General features: G+C 37.7%; 1 protein-coding gene across 4 annotated transcripts in view; it reads right to left on the bottom strand.

The window, feature by feature from the left end:
- Positions 1–17,788, bottom strand: part of LOC109080821 (rho guanine nucleotide exchange factor 26-like) — a 62,972-nt gene extending 45,184 nt beyond the window's left edge. The window contains exons 1-4 of one of the 4 annotated variants that reach the window (XM_042743789.1): positions 17,673–17,788; positions 5,268–5,297; positions 3,927–5,124; positions 109–160 (exon numbers count right to left, since the gene is read on the bottom strand). In XM_042743789.1, the coding sequence (XP_042599723.1) occupies positions 109–160; positions 3,927–5,096 (1,222 nt within the window). In that variant the 5' untranslated portion in view covers positions 5,097–5,124; positions 5,268–5,297; positions 17,673–17,788. Of the gene's footprint in view, positions 1–108; positions 161–3,926; positions 5,125–5,267; positions 5,298–5,766; positions 6,038–17,672 lie in introns of those variants that run through there. The other 3 variants (XM_042743788.1, XM_042743792.1, XM_042743790.1) reach the window with 3 other exon arrangements.
- Between the last annotated feature and the right edge of the window lie 6,774 nt (positions 17,789–24,562).

The raw sequence follows: 24,562 nt of genomic DNA, 5'->3' as shown, positions 1-24,562 counted from the left end.
CTACAAGGGTTTTTTTTTTTTTTTTTTGAGGATGTTAACCTAAGTTTCTGTTGAATGTGCTCTGTATAAATAGCACACATAAAGGTCTGGAGGATGACCAATGCTTACCCTCACTGTCAAATGTCCGCTGAGTCGGAAGGCCTTTCTTCCTCTGCACATTCTGCAGGAAGAACAGGTGATTGATTAGTTGGGACTGAGATTTTCTAGGAAACACAGGTCCTTACAAACATACTTTAATTAAAAAAAATTATACAGTATAAGTATAAAAAGTATACAGTATATACACCTTTTTAGGTACACCTGTTCATCTGCTTGTTAATGTAAATCTCTAATCAGCCAATCACATGGCAGCAGCAATGCATTTAGGCATGTAGACATGTTTAAGGCAAACTGATTCAAAGTTCAAACCGAGCATCAGAATGGCGAAGAAAGGTGAGTTAAGTGATTTTGAACATGGCATGGTTGTTGACAGAAGGGCTGAAATTAGTATTGCTCTATTCAGATTTTCATGCACAAAAAAGGGTTTACAGAGAAGGATCCAAAAAGGAGAAAATACGCAGAGAAGGCAGTTTTGTGGGGGCAAAAATGCCTTGTGGATGCCAAAGGTCAGAGGAGAACGCCCAGACTTGTTTGAGCTGATAGAAAGGCAACAGTAACTCAATTAACAACTCATTACAATCAAGGAATGCATAAGAAGATACAACAGGTTGGACTTTGAAGAAAATGGGCTACAGCAACAGAAGACCACACCGGGTGCCAATCTCTAAATACAAGTACAATATCCATATTCATACAAAAAAAAAAAAAAAAAAAAACAGCCTTTTTAACACTCAAGTTGGGTTTGGTGCACATAGGGATAAAAAACAAAAACAAGTACCAGATGTGTAAAATCAAACAGCATCAGATAAAAAAAACAAAGCCTGACTGTCCCTGCTAGACATCATATAATGGGACTAGGCTGGATCTTCCAACAGGACAATGATCTAAAAACATCAAAATCAAAACAAAAATGGGTTGATCTGAAGGGTGGGTCTGGAGAGATTCTGGATAAAGAAATGGTCTCTGATCTCTTGTGTTCTTTAAGGAAGACAAAGGTTAAGGAAGTTGCAAAAAGTATTAAATAAAGGTTATGATTGTGGTCAATGTGCATTAGTTACCGGATGTGCAATGCTGAATTTTCTGGCGAATCTGAACCACTGAATTTGTTTAAGCAAATTTGTCAAGTGAAATAAAATGGACCGAAAATTGCCTGTCGAATATTATACATCGCATTTTTAAACAGACTGAATATTTTGGAAGGTGAATATGAACTATTAAATTTACAATCATGAAAATGTCTGTGAAATGTTTTGAACTGAAATATTCACAGCTTAAATATACAACTATGTTGGATTTAAGCCCCTAAGAATGCAAACCCTGAAAAATACAAGGCATTAAAATGCAAGCATTGTTAATGCAATGCATTATTTTTTCAGTTAGTACAATTCAACGTCCTTTTTTTTTTTCAAAGACATTTGTAATTTTTTTTCTTCCATATATTAGAGAACAACTGACCAATTCATAAAGACAATTAAAAAATAAATCAATCAAAAAATCAGCTGAATAAATGATTTTTCATATTTTAGCTAATTCCATAAAAAAAAGAAAAAAAATTATGCTGCTGTCACTTTAAGACCGAATTTACAGATGCAATATATTGATGCACATCCGATTACTTTTTGTTTATGTTCACTTCACCTAAGACATAACTGACTGTGTTTACAAGAATACATAGGTTACTGAGACAGGTATTTTGAGACAATTTTGTATGCATGTGTCCATTCAGATGCAAGGAGACTCTTTGTGCTTGAATAGTTTAAAATCACTTGAATGTTAAAATTGGCAAGACTTAATAACACATGCAAGTTATAAACTTTAACTCTATGATGGTTAAATTTTGCAACTAATTCACAAATCCATGGGGCCTGGGGCTTGTACCATGATGGTGGCTGAAGAAACTGCAGGGTTACAGTATTAGTTTTGAGTTGACAAATCTAGTCCAATCCGGCTTTGTTTGTACCATGACACTGATCATTAACTTTCTCTGTCGACTCAGGCTTTGATCCTGAGTTCACTGAGTGTGTGCACAAGAAAGTGTGACATCAGTAATGAACAGCCAATCACATGTCTTGAAAGTGTTATTCCCTTCTCACGATAGAGTCCATGTGATTCACTGACAAAGATTAAAAGATTAAAAATATGAAGAATTCATACACATTTACACAGCAAGAAATGAGCTGTCCACTAAAGAGGACAACTTAAAACATCTTGCCATATCAGTGAAAGTGAAAGTTGTGACGTTAGTTTATGGTGGATAATTAACATTGACTCAAATAGTCTAATATACATACTGTAAACTCAATAGACTCAAAAATTTAGGCTCATATGTAGTAATGCTTAAAGCTTGTTCTATTGATCCTAAAGTTTATTTGTATTGCATATTATCTGTATATATTTATATTCATTTAAAATAAAAGCTTAATAATTATAATTAATCTAAAATGGCTTGTGTAGTGTAAGTCATATAAAATAATTATAATTAATTATCACTAAAAGCCAATTTTATCTGTTAAAGTTTTAATATGTAGTGTCCTTTAATTTGGAGCAAAAGAAACTGGGGGAGTGAATTTATTGTGTCAGAGATGTGTCAACTGCAAAGTTGTCAAAATTCAGTATAAGATCTCTAAACGAGAGTATGCAATGTAAACAGTGACAGAGGAAAACTGGCCACCACACACTACACAACTGAGAATGATACACTAGCAGACTTTGAAGTCGTTCTGATCACAACAAACTCACGCAGAACATGCACCTTGTTGCTAGCAGACGCTTGACAAATGAAAACAATATGTGTTCTACAATCATCTGAAAATATCTAACGTTTGATATTCTCAGACTGGATGGAATCAAAGTCTGAAACTTTCATACACTACGAGATTTTCTATGGAATCTGTCAACTCAAATCTGCAGCTTGAATCTGATTTTGGATTAGTGTCAACAAAACTAGTGTCAACTTCCCTAGACTGTAAATCAGCGGAAAATCAGGGAAAAAATCATGTAGTGTATTCCAGGCTTAAGCTACTATGGCAATGAACACCACTTTCATGGTGCCTAAAACCCAGAGTTGGCGCAAACTAAACCGAAACTTATCTGGCTAGCCACCCAAACCGGATTCAACGTACAAGCCCCTTATCTGTATGGACTGCTGATTAACTATGATCCGTTAAACTGCTACTATGTTCCCAGTGTCTTGTGTTCTCCATATTTATATGGCACACAAGGAACACATTAGTATGTTTTCCAGGGAATACAGTACCTATGTTCTAATAATTCAAAAATTTAATTATCATATGGTCTTGGATAACCAATGCACTGACCTAATTCTCTAACAATGATTTCATGGCAGCCCTCCATAAAGTCTACCTTCTCAGCAACAAGTAAATTATTAAAGGGGTCTCCACCTGTGTTGTTCAGTTGAGCTTGTATTAAATTACACTTTTTTTATATTGGGTTAGGGTTATATAAAATCTTTTAAATCTTTAAAAAAAATGTACTCAATGTATGTTAACAGATCATTGATCTGGGGAACTTAGGACCCTTTTTCATGTGTTCATTATGTACCACCTAACATAGGACTCCGGGAACATAGGTATGCCTCAAATGACAGGCTGAAACCAGACAAGGAACAAGGACAAAAACCAACAACAACAACAAAATATTGTCTAATTTTTGTTATTGACAAAATCTCAGTATAACTTTTTTGTAAATATCACACAATACTATAGCCTGTTATCTCAAGTTTAACCACTACAGAGACATCATAGCCATTAGCCAGTGGCAGGAAGAAGTAAAATAACTTTTTAATTAACTTTTAGTGTTCAACTCACTTTGCTCTTGGATGGACTCACACAAGACAGTCTCTCCTCAGCGACTCCTTTCAGTACAGGCTGGGACAATCGTTTGGCCTTTGGGTCTAAAGAGGGCACATCTATATCTACGCCACTGACCATTGCTCGGCGATACGATTTGGAGCGCTGGCCTCTTGTCAGATGTCCTGTGTTCTCATCTCCATCCAGCTCATCCTCCTTACTGGTGGAGAAAGAAGACCCAGTCTCAAACATGCTTCGTGGTCGGTAGGCACTTTTACCAGTGTTCAAAAACATCTGAGAGGGCTTGCTAAGGCGCGTGTCGGAGACCAGAGCTCTGGGTATGATCTGCTGGGTGCCGCTCTTCTGCGCTGCGGGACTATGGGTGCTCAGTATGATTGGGGAAGTGGGCCGCTTGCCCTCTAAACCCTGAGGCGACTCTGAACTCTGCCTTTGCAACAAGACGCCCACTGGCCTCTCAGCAGGGGATGTAGTGCAGGGTGTGGGGGGATCTGAGGGGAGGCTAAGGTTGGAGGAGATGGAGGGGATGCTGGAGGTGGAACTGTGAGAGGGGGAGCTGCGAAGGTCGACGGGAGACCCATGGGCATCCTGCGACTGGAGTGGAGGTGAATGTGTGAAGTTCTGAGGTGATACAATATGTTTTGGTGAAACAGTCTCTGGTGGTGGAGACACATTCCCAAAAACAATCTGATCTCTTTGAGAGGTGAGAGTGAACTGACTGGAGAGACGTTTGAAAGGCTCTGTTATGTCATGCCAAACACTGAGGCCATTCCCATTCTTGGTGGGCAATGTTGTTTTAGGGGAAGAAGTAGCCTCTTCATCCTTTTCATCATCCGATTTAGAGAACTTTGACAGTGAAAACTGTCCATTCGATAAATATCCAATACTGATGCTCCGAACAACCCTAGTCTTCCTCATGGGTTTGTTGAGAGTATGCTTCAGCACTGTAGTGTTTGACACAGTGGTGCTAATCTTCTCAGCTGGCTGAGTGAGAGTAAAACTACACATATCATCCACAGGAAAGTCTGTCATGAGAACTCCATCTATTTGGTAACTGAGCGGTCTGGGTTTGGACTTCATGTCATTTTTATTCAGTCTTTTCCAGAGAGGAATGATATTGTTATTGGACAGGTCCACTTCATTGCCAAGATCCATAATGAGTCCATTCATATCACTCAGCAATCATTATGACCCTTGTCTGAACCGAAAGAGAGAGGAAAAAGTTGCATGATTGCAAGCTGAACTGTGCCCTGAAGCTATACTGATCACTCAATAACTTCAACTTTTTTTTAAAGGCTTATAAGGATAGTTCACTCTATAAAAATAAATAAACATACTCACACTCGTGTTTTTCCAAACTTGTGTGACTTTCTGAAAAAAAAAGAAGAACATGAAGTCCCAGTCACTATTCACTTTCATAAAAGACTTGAGTGATAGCTGTCAATCACTAGCATTTAGCATAGCATGTATCTGTTCCATAGAAGAAAGTCGTACATGTTTGGAAAAACGTGTTTTTTTTTCCTTTTCTTTTCTTTACTTTACGGTGAAATATTCCTTTAAATTGTGCGCGATGATGCAGTTTTTTATCATCCACGATTATACATTTACAGATTAGTAAGGTTTTAACTTCGCTGAATAATGAACATTGCTGAGTATTGCAGGTGGATTTATACATTTTCTTAGTACGTTATTTGGAAAAATAGTAAAAACAAACACCCGTCATCGTGTAACTTTACACAAATTCATCACGCGCGCTATTACCGTAATTCTCTAGTAGGGAATAACAACAATTAGTGTTCGCACCTAAACTTTAAAAGATTTATAAAGAAATGCAGCATACCTCTTTGTGGAGATGAACTATAATCCTGCTCTCTACTCTTGTTTTCCTTACTGCATAATTCCAGCGTGGCCTTTTTTTTCCCTCGAAAAAAAAAAATGAAAATGCTCTAAACTCCAAAAATTGTGCCTTTTGCGGTCTTGCAGTCGTGTGTGTGTTCAGATCGAGACTCCAGTAGCGCAATAGTTTAGCAGGGAGGGCAAAGGGCTCCCAAGTTCACGTGACGTCATGTGCTCGAGGATCGAGCGAGTGTGAGTGGCTGCCTTGGCTCAGACACTGAGTGAACTCTAAAAGAGAGGAAATACTTAATAAAAGGAAATCTTTATTAACTATATTAGTTGTAGTTTATCCTAGTCATTCTTAATAAACTAATTTGTGTGTAATCCAGTGCTTCAATATAGAGATGTAACGTTAGTAGTGAATTCTTAGCGCCATCGTGTGGAGCTAATTGGCAATGTGTTCAAAGACAACATTTATTTATTGTATTTGATTTTAAATAACTTTATTATTATTCATAATTTAAGGTTAGGTTATGAAGCAGGTCAATTGGGCCTCTCCTCATGCAGGCTGAGAGAAACTCACTGTATGTACAGCGCATCACAGGGCCATAGTGAATAAAGGTCGTGGAACATCACTTCAATGTGATGGAACAACCAGGTTGCACTGTAGATGATGTAGAAGTAGAGGTGGGCGATATGCAAGGGAGTAGTTTTGGTTTGAACATTGGGAGCTTGAAGTGTGAACTGTTTTAGTAGAGTCCCGGGTAATGCTCACTCATAAGTTTTTTTTATTTGTTTGTTTGCTTATATATTTATTTTTGTGAAATGGTCTTTTGTGCTATCATCTATGCAAAGTTGGTGCAATAAAGTAACATCATAGTTAACAATTACTTGGTTACATATCTATGTAATGTATTTTATTTTTTTAGGCACTTACAGGCTATAGTTTGACAGAATGTTCTAATTCAACATGCCATGGGAAGTCAATCTACAGTAACTTAACATTTTCTTATATTGATATTGTTTATTTCTTATTCCTCAGACAGTTCATCAGGCTATTAATCTATGCCATCTTTTGGAATATATGAAGGCCATGTATACTAGTTCTTAATTGTGGCATTATAATAAGACTATATTAATCATTACCAGGCCAATAATGATAAAGTACATAAAGTTAATTTTATGACAATCATTTTTTTTTTTTTTAATCAATATAGCATTTGTTATGAAGAAACAATCGCCTGCACATTTAAAGGTAAAGGTGGTCATAAGTAGTTTAACCCTTCAAGCCCTGAGGCCACTTTTGCCTCACTGAAGTTGATGTTTTTTTTCTGAGTGACATACAAAAATAATGACTCATAACTCCAAGACTGTATCAAGGAGAGTCAAAAGTTTGGTATTGTTTGATAGAAAACTTTCTGTACTTTCAGAGAAAAAAAGAATTTATTTCATTTGGACATTTTTCTGTTGAGAAATAGCTGATAAAAATGTAAGAAAAATTTGAGGGCTCAAGAAAAGATCTGTCTTATTTGACATTCAATATCTCAGGACAGAAATAAATTATTTTTTGATGATGTTCCCCAGCATGTTAGCTATATCTGTTTCAAATTTTGTGGTGATAGCATAAAGTATCCAAAAGTTACAGTATTTTGTAACAAAACAGGCCTTTTTGTTTAGCTTTTGACTCCCTGAAGAAATTTTAGTGTCATACACAAAAATAATGATTCATAACTCCAAGACCGTAGCAAGGACAATCAAAAGGTACGTATTGTCTGATATAATTTTTTCTATATTTTTATGAAAAAAAAAAAAAAAATCTTTGAATTTGAATATTCTCATGCTGAGAAATAGGTGATAAAATTTGTGATGTGAGAAAAATTTGTGTGGTCAAGGGAAATTTTTTATTTCATTCTTATTTGATGTTTAATATTTCATGAAATAAGTTAGGAGAATAAAATGGTGATATTCCTCAACGTGTGCTTTATGTGAATTAAATTTTGTGGTGATATCATGAAGTAATCAAGTACACTACACTTATGTACACTTATGGGTCTGTCACGTGATGAATGAATGACTCGATAAACCCGAAGACCCAAGAGATGAGCTAATCAATTCTCTTTCCATCTCAAGACTGCATTGGTTACGCCAGAGCCCGTCTACGGAGAGCCTTCCCACTCTCTATTAAGTCCTATTGTACCGAATTTTGGTTGCAGTTCCACCAGAGTTCCACTGGGGGGCAATCGCCATGAGTGCAAAATGAATGGGAGTCTATGGGGCTAGACGGCTAAATTTGTCCCTTTCACCCAATTGCCGTTGAGAAATCTCAGATCTGATTGTAGGTTTTGCAAGTTCAACATGGGTTATAGGTCGAAAGTTGAATGAACGAGTACTTATGTCCTTTCGATTTCTTACAGGTTGAGTTGTTGTTGCCCATAACACGCTAGCATTCTGCTTATGAACGCTGATTGGTCAGTGAAGGACTGATTACGACCAGAGATACGGGTTGATGGCATCCGAATCAGAATCAGCGGGATCAGAATGTTAAGGCGGACTTTTTCACCCAAGTTTTTCTTTTCAACGCAGCAACTTTTTTTTGGTTGCTGGCACTTTTATCTGCCTATTGTTATGTATGTACTGTGAAATCTACACGGAAAATAAATTGAATTTGAGTACTTGTTGTGTTATTCTTGTGTTAAGAAATACCGGAAACATATGGTATAGTATTGTCACCTTAAAAAAACAAAAACAAATGTCACGCTCAATTGTCAAAATGACCATTGTGCGTGTATTTTCGGCGTGGTCTTTCAAAACAACAAAACAAAAACTCTTCTAGCACGTGTATTTACCTGTGTCAGCTGTGTTGTCGATGCCTCGAGAGAAAAGAAAGTGCAGAGCACGAAAGCACCAGAGCCGGTAAATAATTAATTTTTCAACGGCTCTAGAAAGCACCATAGACATGCTCTGAAAGCACCAAAGTGACTGAAGGATTGCCGTAAAGCAATATCTCTGGTCGTACGATGTGTATGACGTCATTGACATTTTAAAAGACTTTTTAAAGCAAATAAGTGACTCTACAAAATCTAACACCCACCCAACAATGTGTAATTTCTTTGCATCTCCTTTCGAATACAACATTCAAATTACTAGACAAAAAATTACATCCTGAGAAAAGTGGATTTTGAGGGGAATAACACCATTGACCGCCATTCATTCTGCACTCGTCCTGTGAGCGCACTCATATGGAATCAGAGTGGAACTGCAACCAGTTCAGAAGCCGGAAGTGTAGTGAGAGTGAAACTTCTCACCATATTAGACATTCTCTGGTTACGCTATGGGTCTGTCACGTGATGAACGAATGACTCGATAAACCCGAAGACTAGAGAGATGAACTAATCAATTATCTTTCCGGCTTAAACTGCATTGGTTAAGTTTATGGGTCTATCACGTGATGAATGAATGACTCAAACCGGAGGACTTGTCAGATAAGAGGTGAGGTGAGCTAATCATAGACTGAAGAACCAGGTAAACAATGAATTAATCTTTTCTGTTTCTTATAGCATTATAGTTTTGTATTGTTTGTAGTGTGATCAACGTTTGCGTAAGTACTAGCAGACGTTAGGTAAATTACACGTAAAATTTTAATTATACTTTGATAAAATGAACAAAATGACTCGAAAAAAGATTCATTCATTTTGCTGAATGAGACTCAAAGGTCCGAGTCAGTAAAATGATCTGAACTTCCCATCACTAATGCGCTTCACAGCAGCCTGCACATCTTCTTCTTGTGGCTTCATGGTGGATTGTAGATTTATAAGTGCATTACTGCCACCTATCACTCAAATAGACCATTAACACTCTATCTATAATGTCAATGAGTAGTGTCAATGGTCCACTTGAGAGATAGGTGGCGGTAATGCACTTATAAGTGCGATCAGTTTAATTTTTGGGTGAACTATCACTTTAAGGCAGATATTTAGGAAAATATGCTTTTTTTTCTTCGCTAGGGGGCGAATGGTTGGATGCATTCAAAAGCTGAATTTCTAAGCTTTAAAATTATACCTAATTATTAAAAAAAAAAGGTTATATAAAAGATAAAATAGACAGACACATTATATGTTTTACATTCTACTTGCCAAGTGTTCAACAGACCTTTCCAACTGATTTATTCAATTCATGGATTTAGGCAGTGCTTGAAGTGTAAAAATAGAAGTGTCGGAAAGCGCCCAAAGTCACTACTCTCTCCGCAATTGCTGATGAAATCAGCCATGTTTTCTCTGCATTAGCACTGTTTAGAACTTATCCCCATCTCATCGACAGGCTGCCCGGCTAAAGGGGGCAGACGATAAAGGCTGCGACTCTGCCCCAATCGGTCCTCCTGCGGCCGCTCGTCTCAATATTGAATGCCCAGTAACTTCAAATACGTCATACCAGGAAAAGGACTCGTACGATGGGAGACTTCTCGGAGCCTTCCCTGGCCCTAGAAAGCTGATTCTCCCTGTCTTCTCTGCATATGCGAAACACATGAAGCATCACAGCCTGTTCTTCCAGGCAAAATGGATTGCTTTCCCACGTTCATTAATCAGGCCTTTTATTAAGCCCGGGCTTTGGTGGTGTCAGGGACCCAGCAGTCAACAAAAAAAATAGTAGGGCATAGAAAAAACAAGTTTTTCAAAACAAACAATCTTTTAATGAATCAAAGAAAGCCTTTACAAGTTTAAAGTGAAAAATCAAAATACAAAGAAATCAAATAAACTGACATTTATACAACTGGACTAGCCCATGTTACACACAAAAGGGTAAAAGAAGAAACAGCTACAAAATACAATCACAAGCCAAGTATCAAACTATTCCAATCATTGAAAAAAGATTAAATAAATCTTGGAAAGAAATCTAAACCAAAATACACTTAAGGAAATGAAAAATGAGAAAGAAATGTCCACTTAAACAACTCAATCCTCCCTACAATTCATTTGTCCATTGGCACTGGCCAGCGGAACTAAAGAGTGGTGCAAGCAGCACGCCGGTCCTTTAGACAGACGGACCCCGCGACGGAAGCTTGGAAACCTCCGCTATTCTCCACACAGCCCACACCAAGGTAACTTAATCTCAAAAGAAAACAATATTAACAGAAATATACAGCACACGTGTGTGAAAAAAAGTGAAAGTGACATACAGCCAAGTATGGTGACCCATACTCAGAATTCGTGCTCTGCATTTAACCCATCCAAAGTGCACACACACACAGCAGTGAACACACACACCGTTAACACACACCCAGAGCAATGGGCAGACATCTAGCTGTGGCGCCCGGGGAGCAGTTGGGGGTTCGCTGCCTTGCTCAAGGGCACCTCAGTCGTGGTATTGCCGGCTCGAGACTCGAACCCACAACCTTAGGGTTAGGAGTCAAACTCTCTAACCATTAGGCCACATGTGTGTGTGTAAATATGCCTGTTACTTCTCACTGATGTGTGGCCGAATCGTGGGCCACACATACTCCCTCCCTTCAGGAATGTCACTGGCACAACGGGAAAGATAATCTTCTGTAAGATTTGTTTTGCCAGGGACATGTTGGACGGTGAAGCAAAACGGTTGCATGGCAAGGTACCAGTGAGGGATTTGGCTGTTAGTGTCCTTCATTCTTTGAAGCCACTGTAGAACCTTATTATCAGTCTCCAGTATAAATTCCCTTCCCAAGAGATAGTATTTCAGGGAGTCAAAAGCCCACTTCACAGCCAAGCATTCCTATTCCACAATAGAATAGCGGACTTCTCTAGGGAAGAGCTTCCGACTTAGAAAAGCAATGGGACGCCGAACATCAGGGGCACCCTGCAACAAGACAGACCCTAGGCCTCTGTCAGAAGCGTCTGTTTGGAGAATGAAAAGTTCATTAAAATCAGGGTTATGCAACACAGACTCATTGCTCAAGGCAGTTCTAATATCTTTGAATGCGGCTTTCGCTTCTTTAGTCCATATGAGCTGATTGGGACTCCTGGAGCCCACCATATCAGTCAATGCTGCAACCCTGCTGGAGAAATTGGGAATGAATTTACTATAAAATCCAGCCATGCCCAGAAATGATCGCAGCTCCTTGAAAATCTGTGGCTGAGGACACTCTTCAATGGCCTGAACCTTCTTCACCTGAGGCCTTATTACCCCATTTTCAATGACAAACCCCATGTACTCAGTCTCAGTCTTTGCAATGACACACTTTTGGGGATTAACAGTCCATGGTGTTTCTATAAATCACAATATCATCCAAATAAGCAGCTGTGTAGGTCAACCCCTGCAGTACCTGGTCCATAAGTCTTTGGAAACTAGCAGGTGCCCCGTGCAGCCCGAAAGTGAGAACCTTAAAATGAAATAACCCCCACAGAGTCTTGAAGGCTGTCAGTTCTCTGGATCGCTGAGTCAACAGGTTCTGCCAGTAACCCAATCACATGAATTTACTTTACAGCCCCACATGTCACTCCTTCGTTACCCACGAGTAACACTTTGTTACAGAATTAAGGTAACAAAAGTCTATACAAAATATTTTTGTGCCATCTTTTTTGGAACAAGGACCACAGGGTGGCACCACTCACTCTTGGACGGCTCTATGATCCCCAACTTTAGCATCAGCTCAACTTCCTTCTTTAGTGACTCTTGGAGATGCTCTGGAACACAGTAACTCATTCTCCTTACAACAGCATTAGGTTACAATTCAATGTCATGGTCTATTAATGTTGTAAACCCAGGGTATTCTAAAAAGACTCCCGGTAAGCAAATGACCCTCACCTCTTGCTGTTGCTGTGGTGACAGGTAACTCAGATCGACATCTCCTAGAGCAGATTGAGGTAAATATTGGTCATCCGATTCCTATTCTTCCTTCACTTGTTTAATCATCAAGATATGGGCGGACTTGTCAGGATGAGATACCCACTGCATAATCAGATTAATGTGCAGGATTCTGGAAGGACAGTCTTTGCCAGACATTGAAATTTCATAGGTGGTCGGTCCAAGTTTCCCTTTAACTTCAAAAGGACCCTGCCATTTCACCAACAATTTTCTTTCTTGACTGGGCAGCATCACCAAGACCTTTTCACTAGGTTAAAAATTTTGCTCATGAGCAGATTGATCATAACAGGTTTTCTGCTGTGATTGAGCCTCTGCTAAATGAGATTGAGCCAGTGCGTCATCTTCTCCGAGCGTTCTCGCATCTGCACCACATAGGACACAACATAAATCGGCTCACCTCTTCGCTGGTGCCCCTCCCATATCTCTCGAAGCAGGACCTCTTACCTCATGCCCATATAAAAGCTCAAAAGGGGCAAAGCTGGTAGATGACTGTGGCACCTTTCTATAGGCAAATAGAAGATTGGTCCCATTGGTCCCAGTCATTGGTCCCAGTCTTTTCCAGAGTCACAAACGAACTTGCGCACCATCTGTTTCAGAGTCTGGTTAAACCTTTCTGTGAGTCCATCTGTCTGGGGGGTGATAAGGAGTAGTTCTCAGACTCCTGATACCCAGCAGTTTGTACACCTGTTTCAGAAGGGTAGACATAAAGTTAGTTCCTTGATCTGTCAAAATTTCACAAGGAAACCCAACTCTGGAGAACAGTTCCACTAAGCAGGTCGCCACATACTTTGCTTTAATAGACTTCAGTGAGAACACTTCGGGATACCTTGTAGCATAGTCTGTTACAACAAGCATAAATCGGTTACCAGAACGACTCCTTTCAACAGGCCCGACAACATCCATTCCCAATATTTCCAATGGCGTTCCTATAATCGGCAGAGGTTGGATAGGAACCCGATCGGGGCCTCGGGTAAAGACTTTTTGACATTCTGGGCAACTTTTACAATATCGGGTTACCTCTTTGTTCAAGTCAGGCCAATGGAAGTATTTTCTAATCCTAGCGATTGTTTTATGTTTCCCCAGGTGGCCAGCCCAAGGAACTGAATGGCCAAGAGTAAGAATAACCTCACGGACACACTGTGGTACCACCAGCTGTGTCACTGACCAAACCTGAAGGTAGAGTATTTGATGTTGAAAGCAATATCTCTCCTTTATGTCATCATCAGCATTCTCTACATCCTCCTGCTTTGCTCTATTCAGGTAAGGGACTAAGCATCAAGACTGGCATCCTCCTGTTGTAGCTGAACAATGTTAGTAGGCAACTTGAATTCTGGGGAAAAGTCAGAAAGTGATTCAACTGGTATATTAGAAGCATTATATTGAATTTTCTCAAAACTTTTCTGTCAACAGGATTTCCTGGGCTTTGCCGAGCACAAGGGTTCTACACATCTTCCTCAAAGAAAGATAGCAGCTGTTGTCTTTCTTCTCCTTTGCTTGCTTGAGCTCTGGTAACAACCATATTACATGATGGTACTGACTGCAACAAGTCCCAGAGAACTGTCCCTGCGGCCCAAAACCACAGGGACTGGTAGATTGTCTGATACGCCCGAATCAAGCATGTAAGTTTGTCCCTTCACTTTAATGTACACTTTTGCAATGGGAAGCAGTCTTTTTATCATTATAAACAGAGCATTCTTGGGTACTGTTCCAGAATTATAATTTCCCCAACTTCCTCAACAGATTTACCCTTTGGCTGCATCCACTTGACATAAAGTTCTTTTAATCACACATATAATTCTTTGGGACTCTCAAGGGGTTCAACATCAAGAGAACGGAAACTTTGTCTATACGTTTCTCGGTTGATGTCATATTTTCTTAAGATGGCAGATTTAACTTCCTAATACTCCAGTGAATCATCAACATCCATATGAACATAAGCCGCTCTGGCCTTACCAATCAAAAGAGGAATCAAGCAGAAGGACCAATCCTCCTTTGGCCACCGACAAGCTGCTGCAATCCGGACTTTCCAAGCTGTCCCCAACAGTCAGCAGTGGATTAGGAGTTGGAGTCATACGAGCCTGCACCTCCAGCTGCAACAAACTGAACTGGTGCTGAAGGGCTTTAAATTGATGCTCTCGCTGGGTATATTCTTGATTCCTTTGAGCTTCCCCGGCATCCATGTTTGTCATATGTGCTAGGAACAGGCCTGTCAAGTCACCAAGCCATGGTTCTCTACTTTCAGACTCTATATCTTCAGCCTCTCTTCCCATCCAGTGCCACTCCATCCTCCCCCAGACCCTGCAACACTTCTTACAGGTTCCTCTACTAGAGCAGTCTTTGGGGCTGCTTTCCGTCCCCCCCAATTCATGGGGCATAGAACTTGAAGTTCAAAAAGCAGAGAAAGGTGGGAGGAGAAAAGTTATTTTTGGGAAACTATGCCTCCTACTGGTGAGATCCCACCACTGCCACCACTTGTCAGGGACCCAGCAGTAAAAAAAAATAGTACGACATAAAAAAAATGAGTTTTCCAAAACAAACAATCTTTTAATGAATCAAAGAAAGCTTTTACAACTTTAAAGTGAAAATCAAAATTCAATGAAATCAAATAAACTGACTTAGGCTTATAAAAAAAAAAAACAGAACAACAGAACAGAACAAAACTGAACTCAAGATAACTGAAGGCATGACAAACAAACTTAACTGACCTCACAAATGACACAATAGGAGCACATTTATACAACTGTACTAACCCATGTTACACACAAAAGGGGAAAACAAATATACAACTACAAAGTACAATCCCAAACCAAGTATCAAACTATTAAAATCATTGAAAAAAAGTTTAAATAAATCTTGGAAAGAACCTAAACCAAAATACAATTAAGGAAGTGAAAAAAAGAAAGGAATGCTCACTTAAACAACTCAATCCTCCTTACAATTCATTTGTCCATTGGTACAGGCCAGTGGAACTAAAGAGTGGTGCAAGCAGCACGCCGGTCCTTTAGACGGACGTATACAGCACAGCGAACTAAATTGTGTGCAGTCCAACTAGTTAACATGTATTGATATTTAATAAACATTCTGAATGAACAAAAAAAAAACAAGTCTGTCTTATAACTAAAATGAATTAAACAAATATATCAAACAACCAAAAAAATATTTAGGTAATCAATGCATACCTACACCTGCATCATGAGCCATCACAGGTGGTAAGAGCCCTCAGCATTTCCTCCCCGCCATCCGCTTACCAGCGAACTGCTGATCGACATAGTATAACAAAAGAAAGGGTCGCCATCACCCACGTTCTCTGGGAGGAGGTACTCACGGTGAATAACCTTGTTCTCCGTAATGCCCGTCAAACTGTAACCCCACTCCCACTGACTTAAAGCATAGCAGCCGGCTTGTTGCGTGGCCACAAGTGGCTTTGAGTTCAAGTTCACGGGCGGCCAGCCCTCCAGACACCAGTTCTGCTCCTCATATTTCCTTGTTTAAACAATGAAGGTTATCTGTTGGCGGAGTCAGGGGTGTTGGCACGGGCTCCACTGTTAGTGGTGTAGCCCAGTGTGTTTCCCCGTTTTCAGAGGGGAATACAGTGAGGCAGTGTCTCCACACAGCTTCCTTCACACTTTCAATAAAGGCTTCGGTCTCAGTGTTGCCCAACACACAAAAAAGATAAAAATCAAACAAATCACATGAATTTACTTTACAGCCCCACATGTCACTCCTTCGTTACCCACGAGATGGCGCCACTGTACCACAAATGAGCAAAGCGGCCGAACTAGCAGTTCTAAGTAGTTCTCTGGTTTGTGTGGGGATGCTCGCTAATCACGTTCAGTCTGGCTGTCTTTGTCCGCTCCTGAATGGGTGATTCACACAATAACAAAGGGGTTCAGACTTCAGTTTGCAAAAGACCGTATGTTTCAACGGAGTCCTCTCTTCTCATACGGAAGAGAGCTCTGCTCACATTCTGAAAGACGAAATTTCCTTCCTCCTCGAGAAAGGGGTTGGTTTGAGTGTCTCCCCCCCATTTAAGCAGAGTCTCATTATTTTCTAGTCCAAAGAATGATGGTTCTCTCCATCCAATTCTGGATGTGTTGACACAGAGGAGACAATTTGTTGAATAAAGTCATTATTTTTGTTTTCTTCGTGTACAAAAAGTATTCTCGTCGCTTCATAACGTCACGGTTGAACCACTGATGGCAGATGGACTACTCTGATGATGCGCTTTTCATACTTTTCTGAACCATGACAGTGTATTTTAATTGGCAGTCTATGGGACAGTCACAAGGCTCCCTGTTTTCATCCAAAATATCTTAAATAGTGTTTTCAAAGACGAACAAAGCTTTTACGGTTTGGAACGACATTGGGGTAAGTGATTAATGACAAAATTTTCATTTTGGGGTGGAGTATCCCTTTAAAAATATCCTTTAATCAGCCAGAGGTGACTAAGACTTGCTGGGGAAGACCATCTTCTGGCAACAAAGTAATATCCATATGACAGCAGCTCAAAGATAATATAAGTCATGAGTTCAGTACTAGTAATTTTTTTTTTTTTAATGCCACATCAGAATCTAAGACTATCTTCATGGCAAAACTGAGTTACAATAACACAAGAGTTATATAAACACAAAATAAAAACTGAGCAAACAATAATTACAGCAGTTAAAATGTTTTAAATTATATGATACAAATTCTTAAATCTTTTAAGATTTTATCTGAAGTCTCTAGTCATGTGTTCAGTTAAACACTATCGTTCAACATTAAAGGGTAAGCTCAACAATTTTCAATCAACTTTGTATTGTTACAATGTTGGTAATATATGTAAAAGAACAATGTTTATTATTTCTGAGATACCCAGTTTATCTGTCAGCAAAACTGCTGCATGACGCAAAACACTGCATTTTGTCATTTGGATGATATAAAAAGTGTTTTTGTCATTTTGCGTCATCCTTCAGCGTGTTGCTTACAAATATAAGGGGATATACAGATACAGAATAATTCAGAGAAAGAGTAAATATAATTCATTTAAAGAGACGTTGCAATAAAATAAAGTGGGTTGAAAATTGTCAAACTTACCCTTAAAGGCGATATAAGGATAATATTTGTTTGTTCATGTACAGTTGCCGTCATCTGAAGTCTTCTTGAGTGTTGCTGTCTTCTGAAGTCTTCGCAAGTGAGGCTGGATCCAAACTGGAATTGTCGTAAACCTTGGGATGGGCATCCTGAGATAGAAACAGGAAAGCAAAAGGAGAAAGATTAGCATAGCTGCTGTTTATATTATTTCAGACAAAAGAAAACTTATTTCATCACATATAACTGTAGTGCAAGGTTATGAGATGTGTTATGTGAATACTTGGCTAAAAATATTTTGTTGTGTTTTTAAATAGTTTTATTTTCAGATATAATATGTGAAACAAAACATATATTGCATACATAACATTACAAGCATTATTTTTCTTTTAGATAAGCAAAAGGCAAAATTATATAGCAAAAAAGAGAAAAGAAAAACATGCAACTCAGGAATCATTTATTTAACTGCAATAATCATTAATATAAAATCTAAAAATAATGTATGTCATTGCAACTAATTTGCAGTAAAAGAAGGTAAATACTCCAGAAAAAAGACCCAAATTTTTTTGAATGATTTCGGTGATTTCCTAACATTGAAGAGGATTTTCTCAGGGGTGCAGTATGAAATGAGCTTGTTGATTCAATGTTTTCTAGATGGAGAATGAGTCAACAGCCATACCAGCCAAAAGTGTGAAGTATTTTTAATGATGAGAAGAATCTAATAATTCAATATCCCCTAATATCCAAATTCTAGAATCATAAGTGATTGGGATTCTTAAAACCTTTGAAGATATATCAATTACATATTTTCAAAAATCATTCAATACAGGACATTTCCAAAGCATATCAAGTAAATTGCCTTCAGATGTTTTATACCTTTGACATTTTGAAAGAAAATCAGTATTTAACGTGAAGTTTTTAAGGAGTATATGTATTTTAATCTAATTTAAACTTAATGAGTGTGTCTGAGCCCCAATATTATCAGGAAGGCTATTTCAAAGTAAAATACTAAAAAGCTCTACTTCCTTTAGTGGACTTTGATAAATCCTTGGTATTATCAATAGTCCAGAATTTTATGACCTCATTACAGGCAAAGCACCATAGCTGCTGCTGACCCTATTTGTGCTTATTTTGCTATATGTATCTGGTTAAATCACAAGGTGGTATAATATGTGCACATCCAGAAACTTTAGGTAGGTGCTCAATCACATGAAACACTTCACCTATCAATAAACAAAAATCAGCACACTGCCACTAATGCTCTCAAAAATCAATTTATTGATAAAGTGTTTCATGTGATCCCTTAGTAAATGTATTATTTGTTCTCATTATTTGAGGAAAAGACAGTCTTTTTAGAATGGACTACACATGCCACAGTATCACTCAATTAAGTGGAACAAAAAAAATAAAATTAAAACAAACAATCAAAAAAAAGTTTTTAGTTAGTTATTTTTCTTCGTTAGTTATTTTCTTTTTCTTTTGTTTGTGTGTTTTTTTTTTTTTTTTAATTCTCTTCTGCTCACCAAGGCTGCATTTATTTGATCAAAATGAAGTAAAAACTATATTATTGTGAAATATTATTACATTTTAACACTATGATTTTCTATGTGAATATATTGTGAAATGTAATTTATTTCTTTGGTCAAAGCTAAACATTCATTACCCCAGTCTTCAGTGTTACATGATCCTTTAGAAATCATTCTGATATGCTGATTTGCTGCTGCATTTCTTTTTATTATCAATGTCTTAATATCAATCATCAAATGTTAGAGCAAACATTTCTGTTTCAAATCAACGCTGTATTTAAAGACTTTTTATTCAAAGAATCCTAAAAAATGAAGCAGCACACAGCTGTTTTCAACATTGATAATAATCAGAAATGTTTCTTGAGCAGCAAATCAACATATTAGAATGATTTCTGTAAGATCGTGTGACACTGAAGACTGGTGTAATGATGCTGAAAATTCAGCTTTGATCACAGGAATAAATGACTTGAATATAAAAACCATAAAAAAAAAAAAAGTTCATACCAAGCCCAAACTTATGAAACAGTAGTGTATGTTTAAGATTTTATTTACCAGTCCTATGGTTTATAGCATCTTGGAGATGTTGTCTGACAGGAGGTTCACTCTGACTCCGGGGTGCAGCAAGCCATCAGCATTGAAGAATCTAGGAACAAAACAAGCAATTTGACACTGAGCTAACAATATTTAGTATTCAGTTCCAGGTTTATTAGACAGAAACAAGCTAGGGCAGAGGTACAATGCAGATAAAAGAAAGAATAATATAATAATATAATATTCATAATATACAAAAAAAAAAAATACCAGTATAAATAATAATACTACTAACAAAAACACAAAAAACCATATAAAAATCTCCATCAAAACCACTCATCGATTCACAGTACAGTGTATATGTTAAGTATAAATAAATTAGCCTATTTCCGATAACCCATTGACAAATCGCCAGCAAAACCTTTACAGATCTATCAAAACATCTCATAACTTACACAGGAAGATTTGATTAAAAGCCCAAAGTTTCATAAACAAGAGCTCAATCTACAGAGTTAACGTTAGCCTACCTCGTCTGAAAACGGTTGAGATGCTAACAGACTTTTTCAAAGACACTAAACCATTTCTATAAAATAAATATTCAAAAGAAATGTTTGAAAATGTAAATTACAAGTAAGAAATGTGTCAGTGACATTTGTATGCAATATTTGTGTGCTTTATAGGGATTAAACTTACCTGAAAGCAGTGCAAACAGCAGCTGGAGATGGAGTTTACTGCTTGCCAATTGTTGTGTTGTTGATGCCCCGTTTCCATGGCCAATCTGCTCCCTGCTCACGTAGAGCTCAGTGCATGCACACAGTATTGAGTGCAGCTGAAGGAAAACAAAACTAGAGGTATTTCGTATTGCTTGGCGGGAAAGTAACCTATCCTACAGAAAAGCATTAAAAACTGCTAGATCTGATTACTTTTCGTCTCTTTTAGAAGAAAACAAACATTACCCCAGGTATTTATTCAATACAGTGGCTAAATTAACGAAAATTAAAGCATCAACTAGTGTTGACATTTCCCAAAAGCACAGTAGTAAAGACTTTATGAACTACTTTACTTCTAAGATGGATACTATTAGAGATAAAATTGTAACCATGCAGCCGTCAGCTACAGTATGCATCAGACAGTGCACTATACAGTAGGTGGACAACCAGAATGGGTAATACCAAAGTCCTTTTAGGCAAGTCGTGCCACTCGGCCGCCATCTTGGCAATGCCTCCGGGCAGCTATTTCCGACTAACAAGACCAGTCTCACTTTTTCTTTGCTTTGTCTACCCCTGATATGGACAGAATTTTTTGTAATTGTATAACGTTATATGTTCTGTAAAACTAAATTATCTTTTAAAAACCCTTGAAGAAATGCTGTACTTATTGACGTTAGGGATACAGTCAGCATATAACCAGAGACAATTTATATAACGTTACCATCTCTATTTACACAACGCACACATACACTGCATATCAAATCTGCCGCCTTTTCAAACAGTAACGTATTTTGGCGGACAAAAATAACGTTAGCATCAAGACTGTAGTCCGGTGCCTTCGAGTTGTTATCACCCTCTTCTATGTGGATTCAATCTGATCTTGCACACACCACAACTCACTGTCGCAAAACCTCAACTGTGCGCATGCGTCAGTGGAACCATACAATAGGCTTAAATGTTTCCTGGCTTGACTGTTAAAAGCAGATGATTGGCTTTCCAGCGGGAGGGGCGGAACATGTGCATACAACCGCCATCTTTGCCGTTACGGGTTTTCCTTATATAATTATATTGAGGATTGAGGAAGTGGCATGTCTCTTATAAATTGTCTCTGGTAATACTGCCGCGTGTACCGCCGCCGCAGGGCCGCGGCATTAACTGCAAGTCAGTCGCGTGTTAAAATCATTCGCGAAACTACCGCCAGGTGGTGCAAAGGGACGGATTGCGAACTGAATGTAATTGTAAATGTTGGTTTGTAAACTGAGATGAAAGGATTAAGTAAAACAACAATAACATTATAATATAAATATAACATCCTTAAAAACCATTAGAAAATTTACAGTGAGTTAATTTCAAAACATGGGATAGTCTTAGGCTCATTTCGGTTCATTCTTGGTAAAAAAAAAAAAAAAAAAGTATTCAGGCTCTATATGCAGAGCGAAATGAGAACACGCCAGCATTTAGAAATAATTCTTATTAACTCTGTTATTATTCTTGATTTTTCTAACTGCTAACAGTTTGCATTGTATGCCTTATGTGTGACCAAAAATGGAGTATTTTCTGTTTCAGCTGTTTGATCGCGCTGGTGCCTCACGCGCACATATTCATTGGAAACAGAAGCCGTTCACCGTGCCATTTGGTGTGAGCAGCGGTCCACTTTGGCATATTTTTGTTCATTATGATTTTTTTCCATCGAATACTGAAACACACGTGAACTACAAAGCCTATTTTCAAATGGGCAACATCAAGAATATGGAAACGTTTGGAATTCTCCAGAATGAGAGAGCCCAACCTTACCTTATGCTTCCTTTAAATTATTATTATTATTTATTTATTTATTTATTTTATAACTAAGCATCATATACTGCAATTATATTTATCCATTAGAATTATAAATTTTTAATTATTGTTCTGTTCTGATAAATTTGTTAAATGTAAAGGATTTGTTGTAAAGTGAGGGGAATTAAAAATATCCTGTTGGCGCCTATAACATTAATTAATAAAATGCAACTTATAGCTACATTACTTTTTTTTCCTCCCACAAAAAAAAAAAAAAACAGCAAACAAAAATAGGTGATTAATCAATTAAAATGTGTTACTGCGGGTTAAAAAAATTACATTATATACTTAGGAACAGAGTATGGGCCTAATCTAGGCTATGTTGTTAACTATTTACAAGTTTCGTATATGTTTTTATCCAGGTTTTTTTTTTTTTTCATTGCATCTGAAAATGACTGTGTATCACATTCACTTTGCGCGCTCTATGCAGAACCTGCCTCCCGCGTTGGTCAGCTGTGGACGATTTAAAAATGTTTGATATAAAGGTTGCTGTCCCCTTTTTATACAGGAATTGTTCAGTTAAAAAAAATACAAATATATAGTGTTAGTTTTATGCTAACATGCAATCAAGGTCTTCGGATACTATATAAGATACAAGTTAATTTAGGCTATTTAACGTGCACTGTGACATTTTACCGTTTCAACTTATATACTCCTTGAGATTTTAAAGTCAGTTTAATAGTATTGAAATTCAAGTTGAATCTAGTATAAAAACGGTTTTAATTGCTTAAATTATTTCTATGAATTAATAATATGTTAGCATGACCTTTTCATCATATAATTTTTTACGAGCTGTATTCGTTTTCCGAAACCAATCACCCACTTTTTTCTTTTTAAATCTATTATTCGCTCGCATATCTCCTACAACGGGGATTTTTTTGTTGTTGTTTTTTTTGAGCAAGGTGCCACTGTCAGGGGAGTCAAAAGATAATTACACCATCATTACAGTTGCCAGTTAACTTCAGAAATGGAAAATAAGGGCTAATTGAGATTCTTTCTTTTATTCTTTATTTCTTGTATAAAATAAGTGTTTATTTTTAAGAAAATAAGGTACAGAATAAGCGACAATCCAAATATTTGTAATGATAATATATTTTTAATAATATAGGCCTATTTCTGCCGGCAGTTAGAAAGTTATATTTGTTTTGCTTCAACAATTTATGTAGGCTACAATTATTCTAAAAAATAATAAAATAAAAATAATGTCATAAAAAAAAAGCCATCGGCATTGGGGTAGTAATTTAGGAGGTGAAAATACTGTGAAATTACAAATGGGATGGGATTTTAAAGCAGAACAAATGAGTGTCTATGAAACATTAGTCAATAAAGCATTTTTTTAAACTTTTTTTGTTAAACTCTCTATTTAACAGCATGAACTTACAATGAAATATGTCTTCCTTCAGGTAGACTGAATGTTTTCCTGCCTTGCTAAATGTTGGGCTCATGATCAATGAGTTGTATTCGCTCAAACTTGCTGACGGTGAAGCTGGGTGCAGTTAGCGCGAGTCCCGCTCGCTGTGAAGTGGGAGCAGCTGATGGAGGACTCCGCTTGGTCTTAAAGCCTTCCTCAAATGCCTACGTTCACAAATAACAATGATTTTCGCAAAAAAAAAAAAAAATTAATTATCAATTGATAATTTGTTATTATTATGGTCTTGTGGAAATAATAATATGGGCTGCGAGAAAATAATGAATACAAAGAGTACTGGTGATTTGAGTGCAGGCAGGTTTCAACCCAGTAACATGACAACACACCGTTACTCGCAGCCAAAAAACAAACCGAAATTAGTTCAGCTGGAGGGGGTTGGGGTTTTTGGGGGGTAGTTCTGTATAGCTTGTGGGGGTCGAGATAAAGGTGTGAATTTCTTGCTTTTTCATATGGACAGAGTCTTATGAGGGTTTCAAACTTGCAGAGCAGGTTTAGAGAGGACAAATGCCTCGTGCCTCAACTTTGAAGAAAGAATTTGATCCACTTCAAATGTTTTTTAGAGTTTGAAATATAAATTCTCACAGAATGTAAAACAAGAGATTTGGGAGACCCTATTTGTAGACTTTCTGTGATTTACAATGCACAAACCAGAAGCAACAATATCTGCAGAGAAGGGTTGGCCATTCTCAAAACATAAAATATCAATTTTATTGCCTTGTCATATTGGTTTTAGGACAACTTTGAAGAAAGGTTTTGATCCTCTTCAAATGTTGACTACTGTATAGCGCAATATAGTTTATTAGTTATAATAACTTAATTTCAGAGGAAGTTGCCTTAACTCAAAAAAAGGAAAAAAGCATTAAT

The sequence above is a fragment of the Cyprinus carpio genome, chromosome B18 (genome assembly GCF_018340385.1).
Source record: "Cyprinus carpio isolate SPL01 chromosome B18, ASM1834038v1, whole genome shotgun sequence".
NCBI classification, from domain to species: domain Eukaryota; kingdom Metazoa; phylum Chordata; class Actinopteri; order Cypriniformes; family Cyprinidae; genus Cyprinus; species Cyprinus carpio.
Note: the sequence above shows the minus strand (reverse complement) of the source record. Positions and strands in the feature narration are given on the sequence as shown.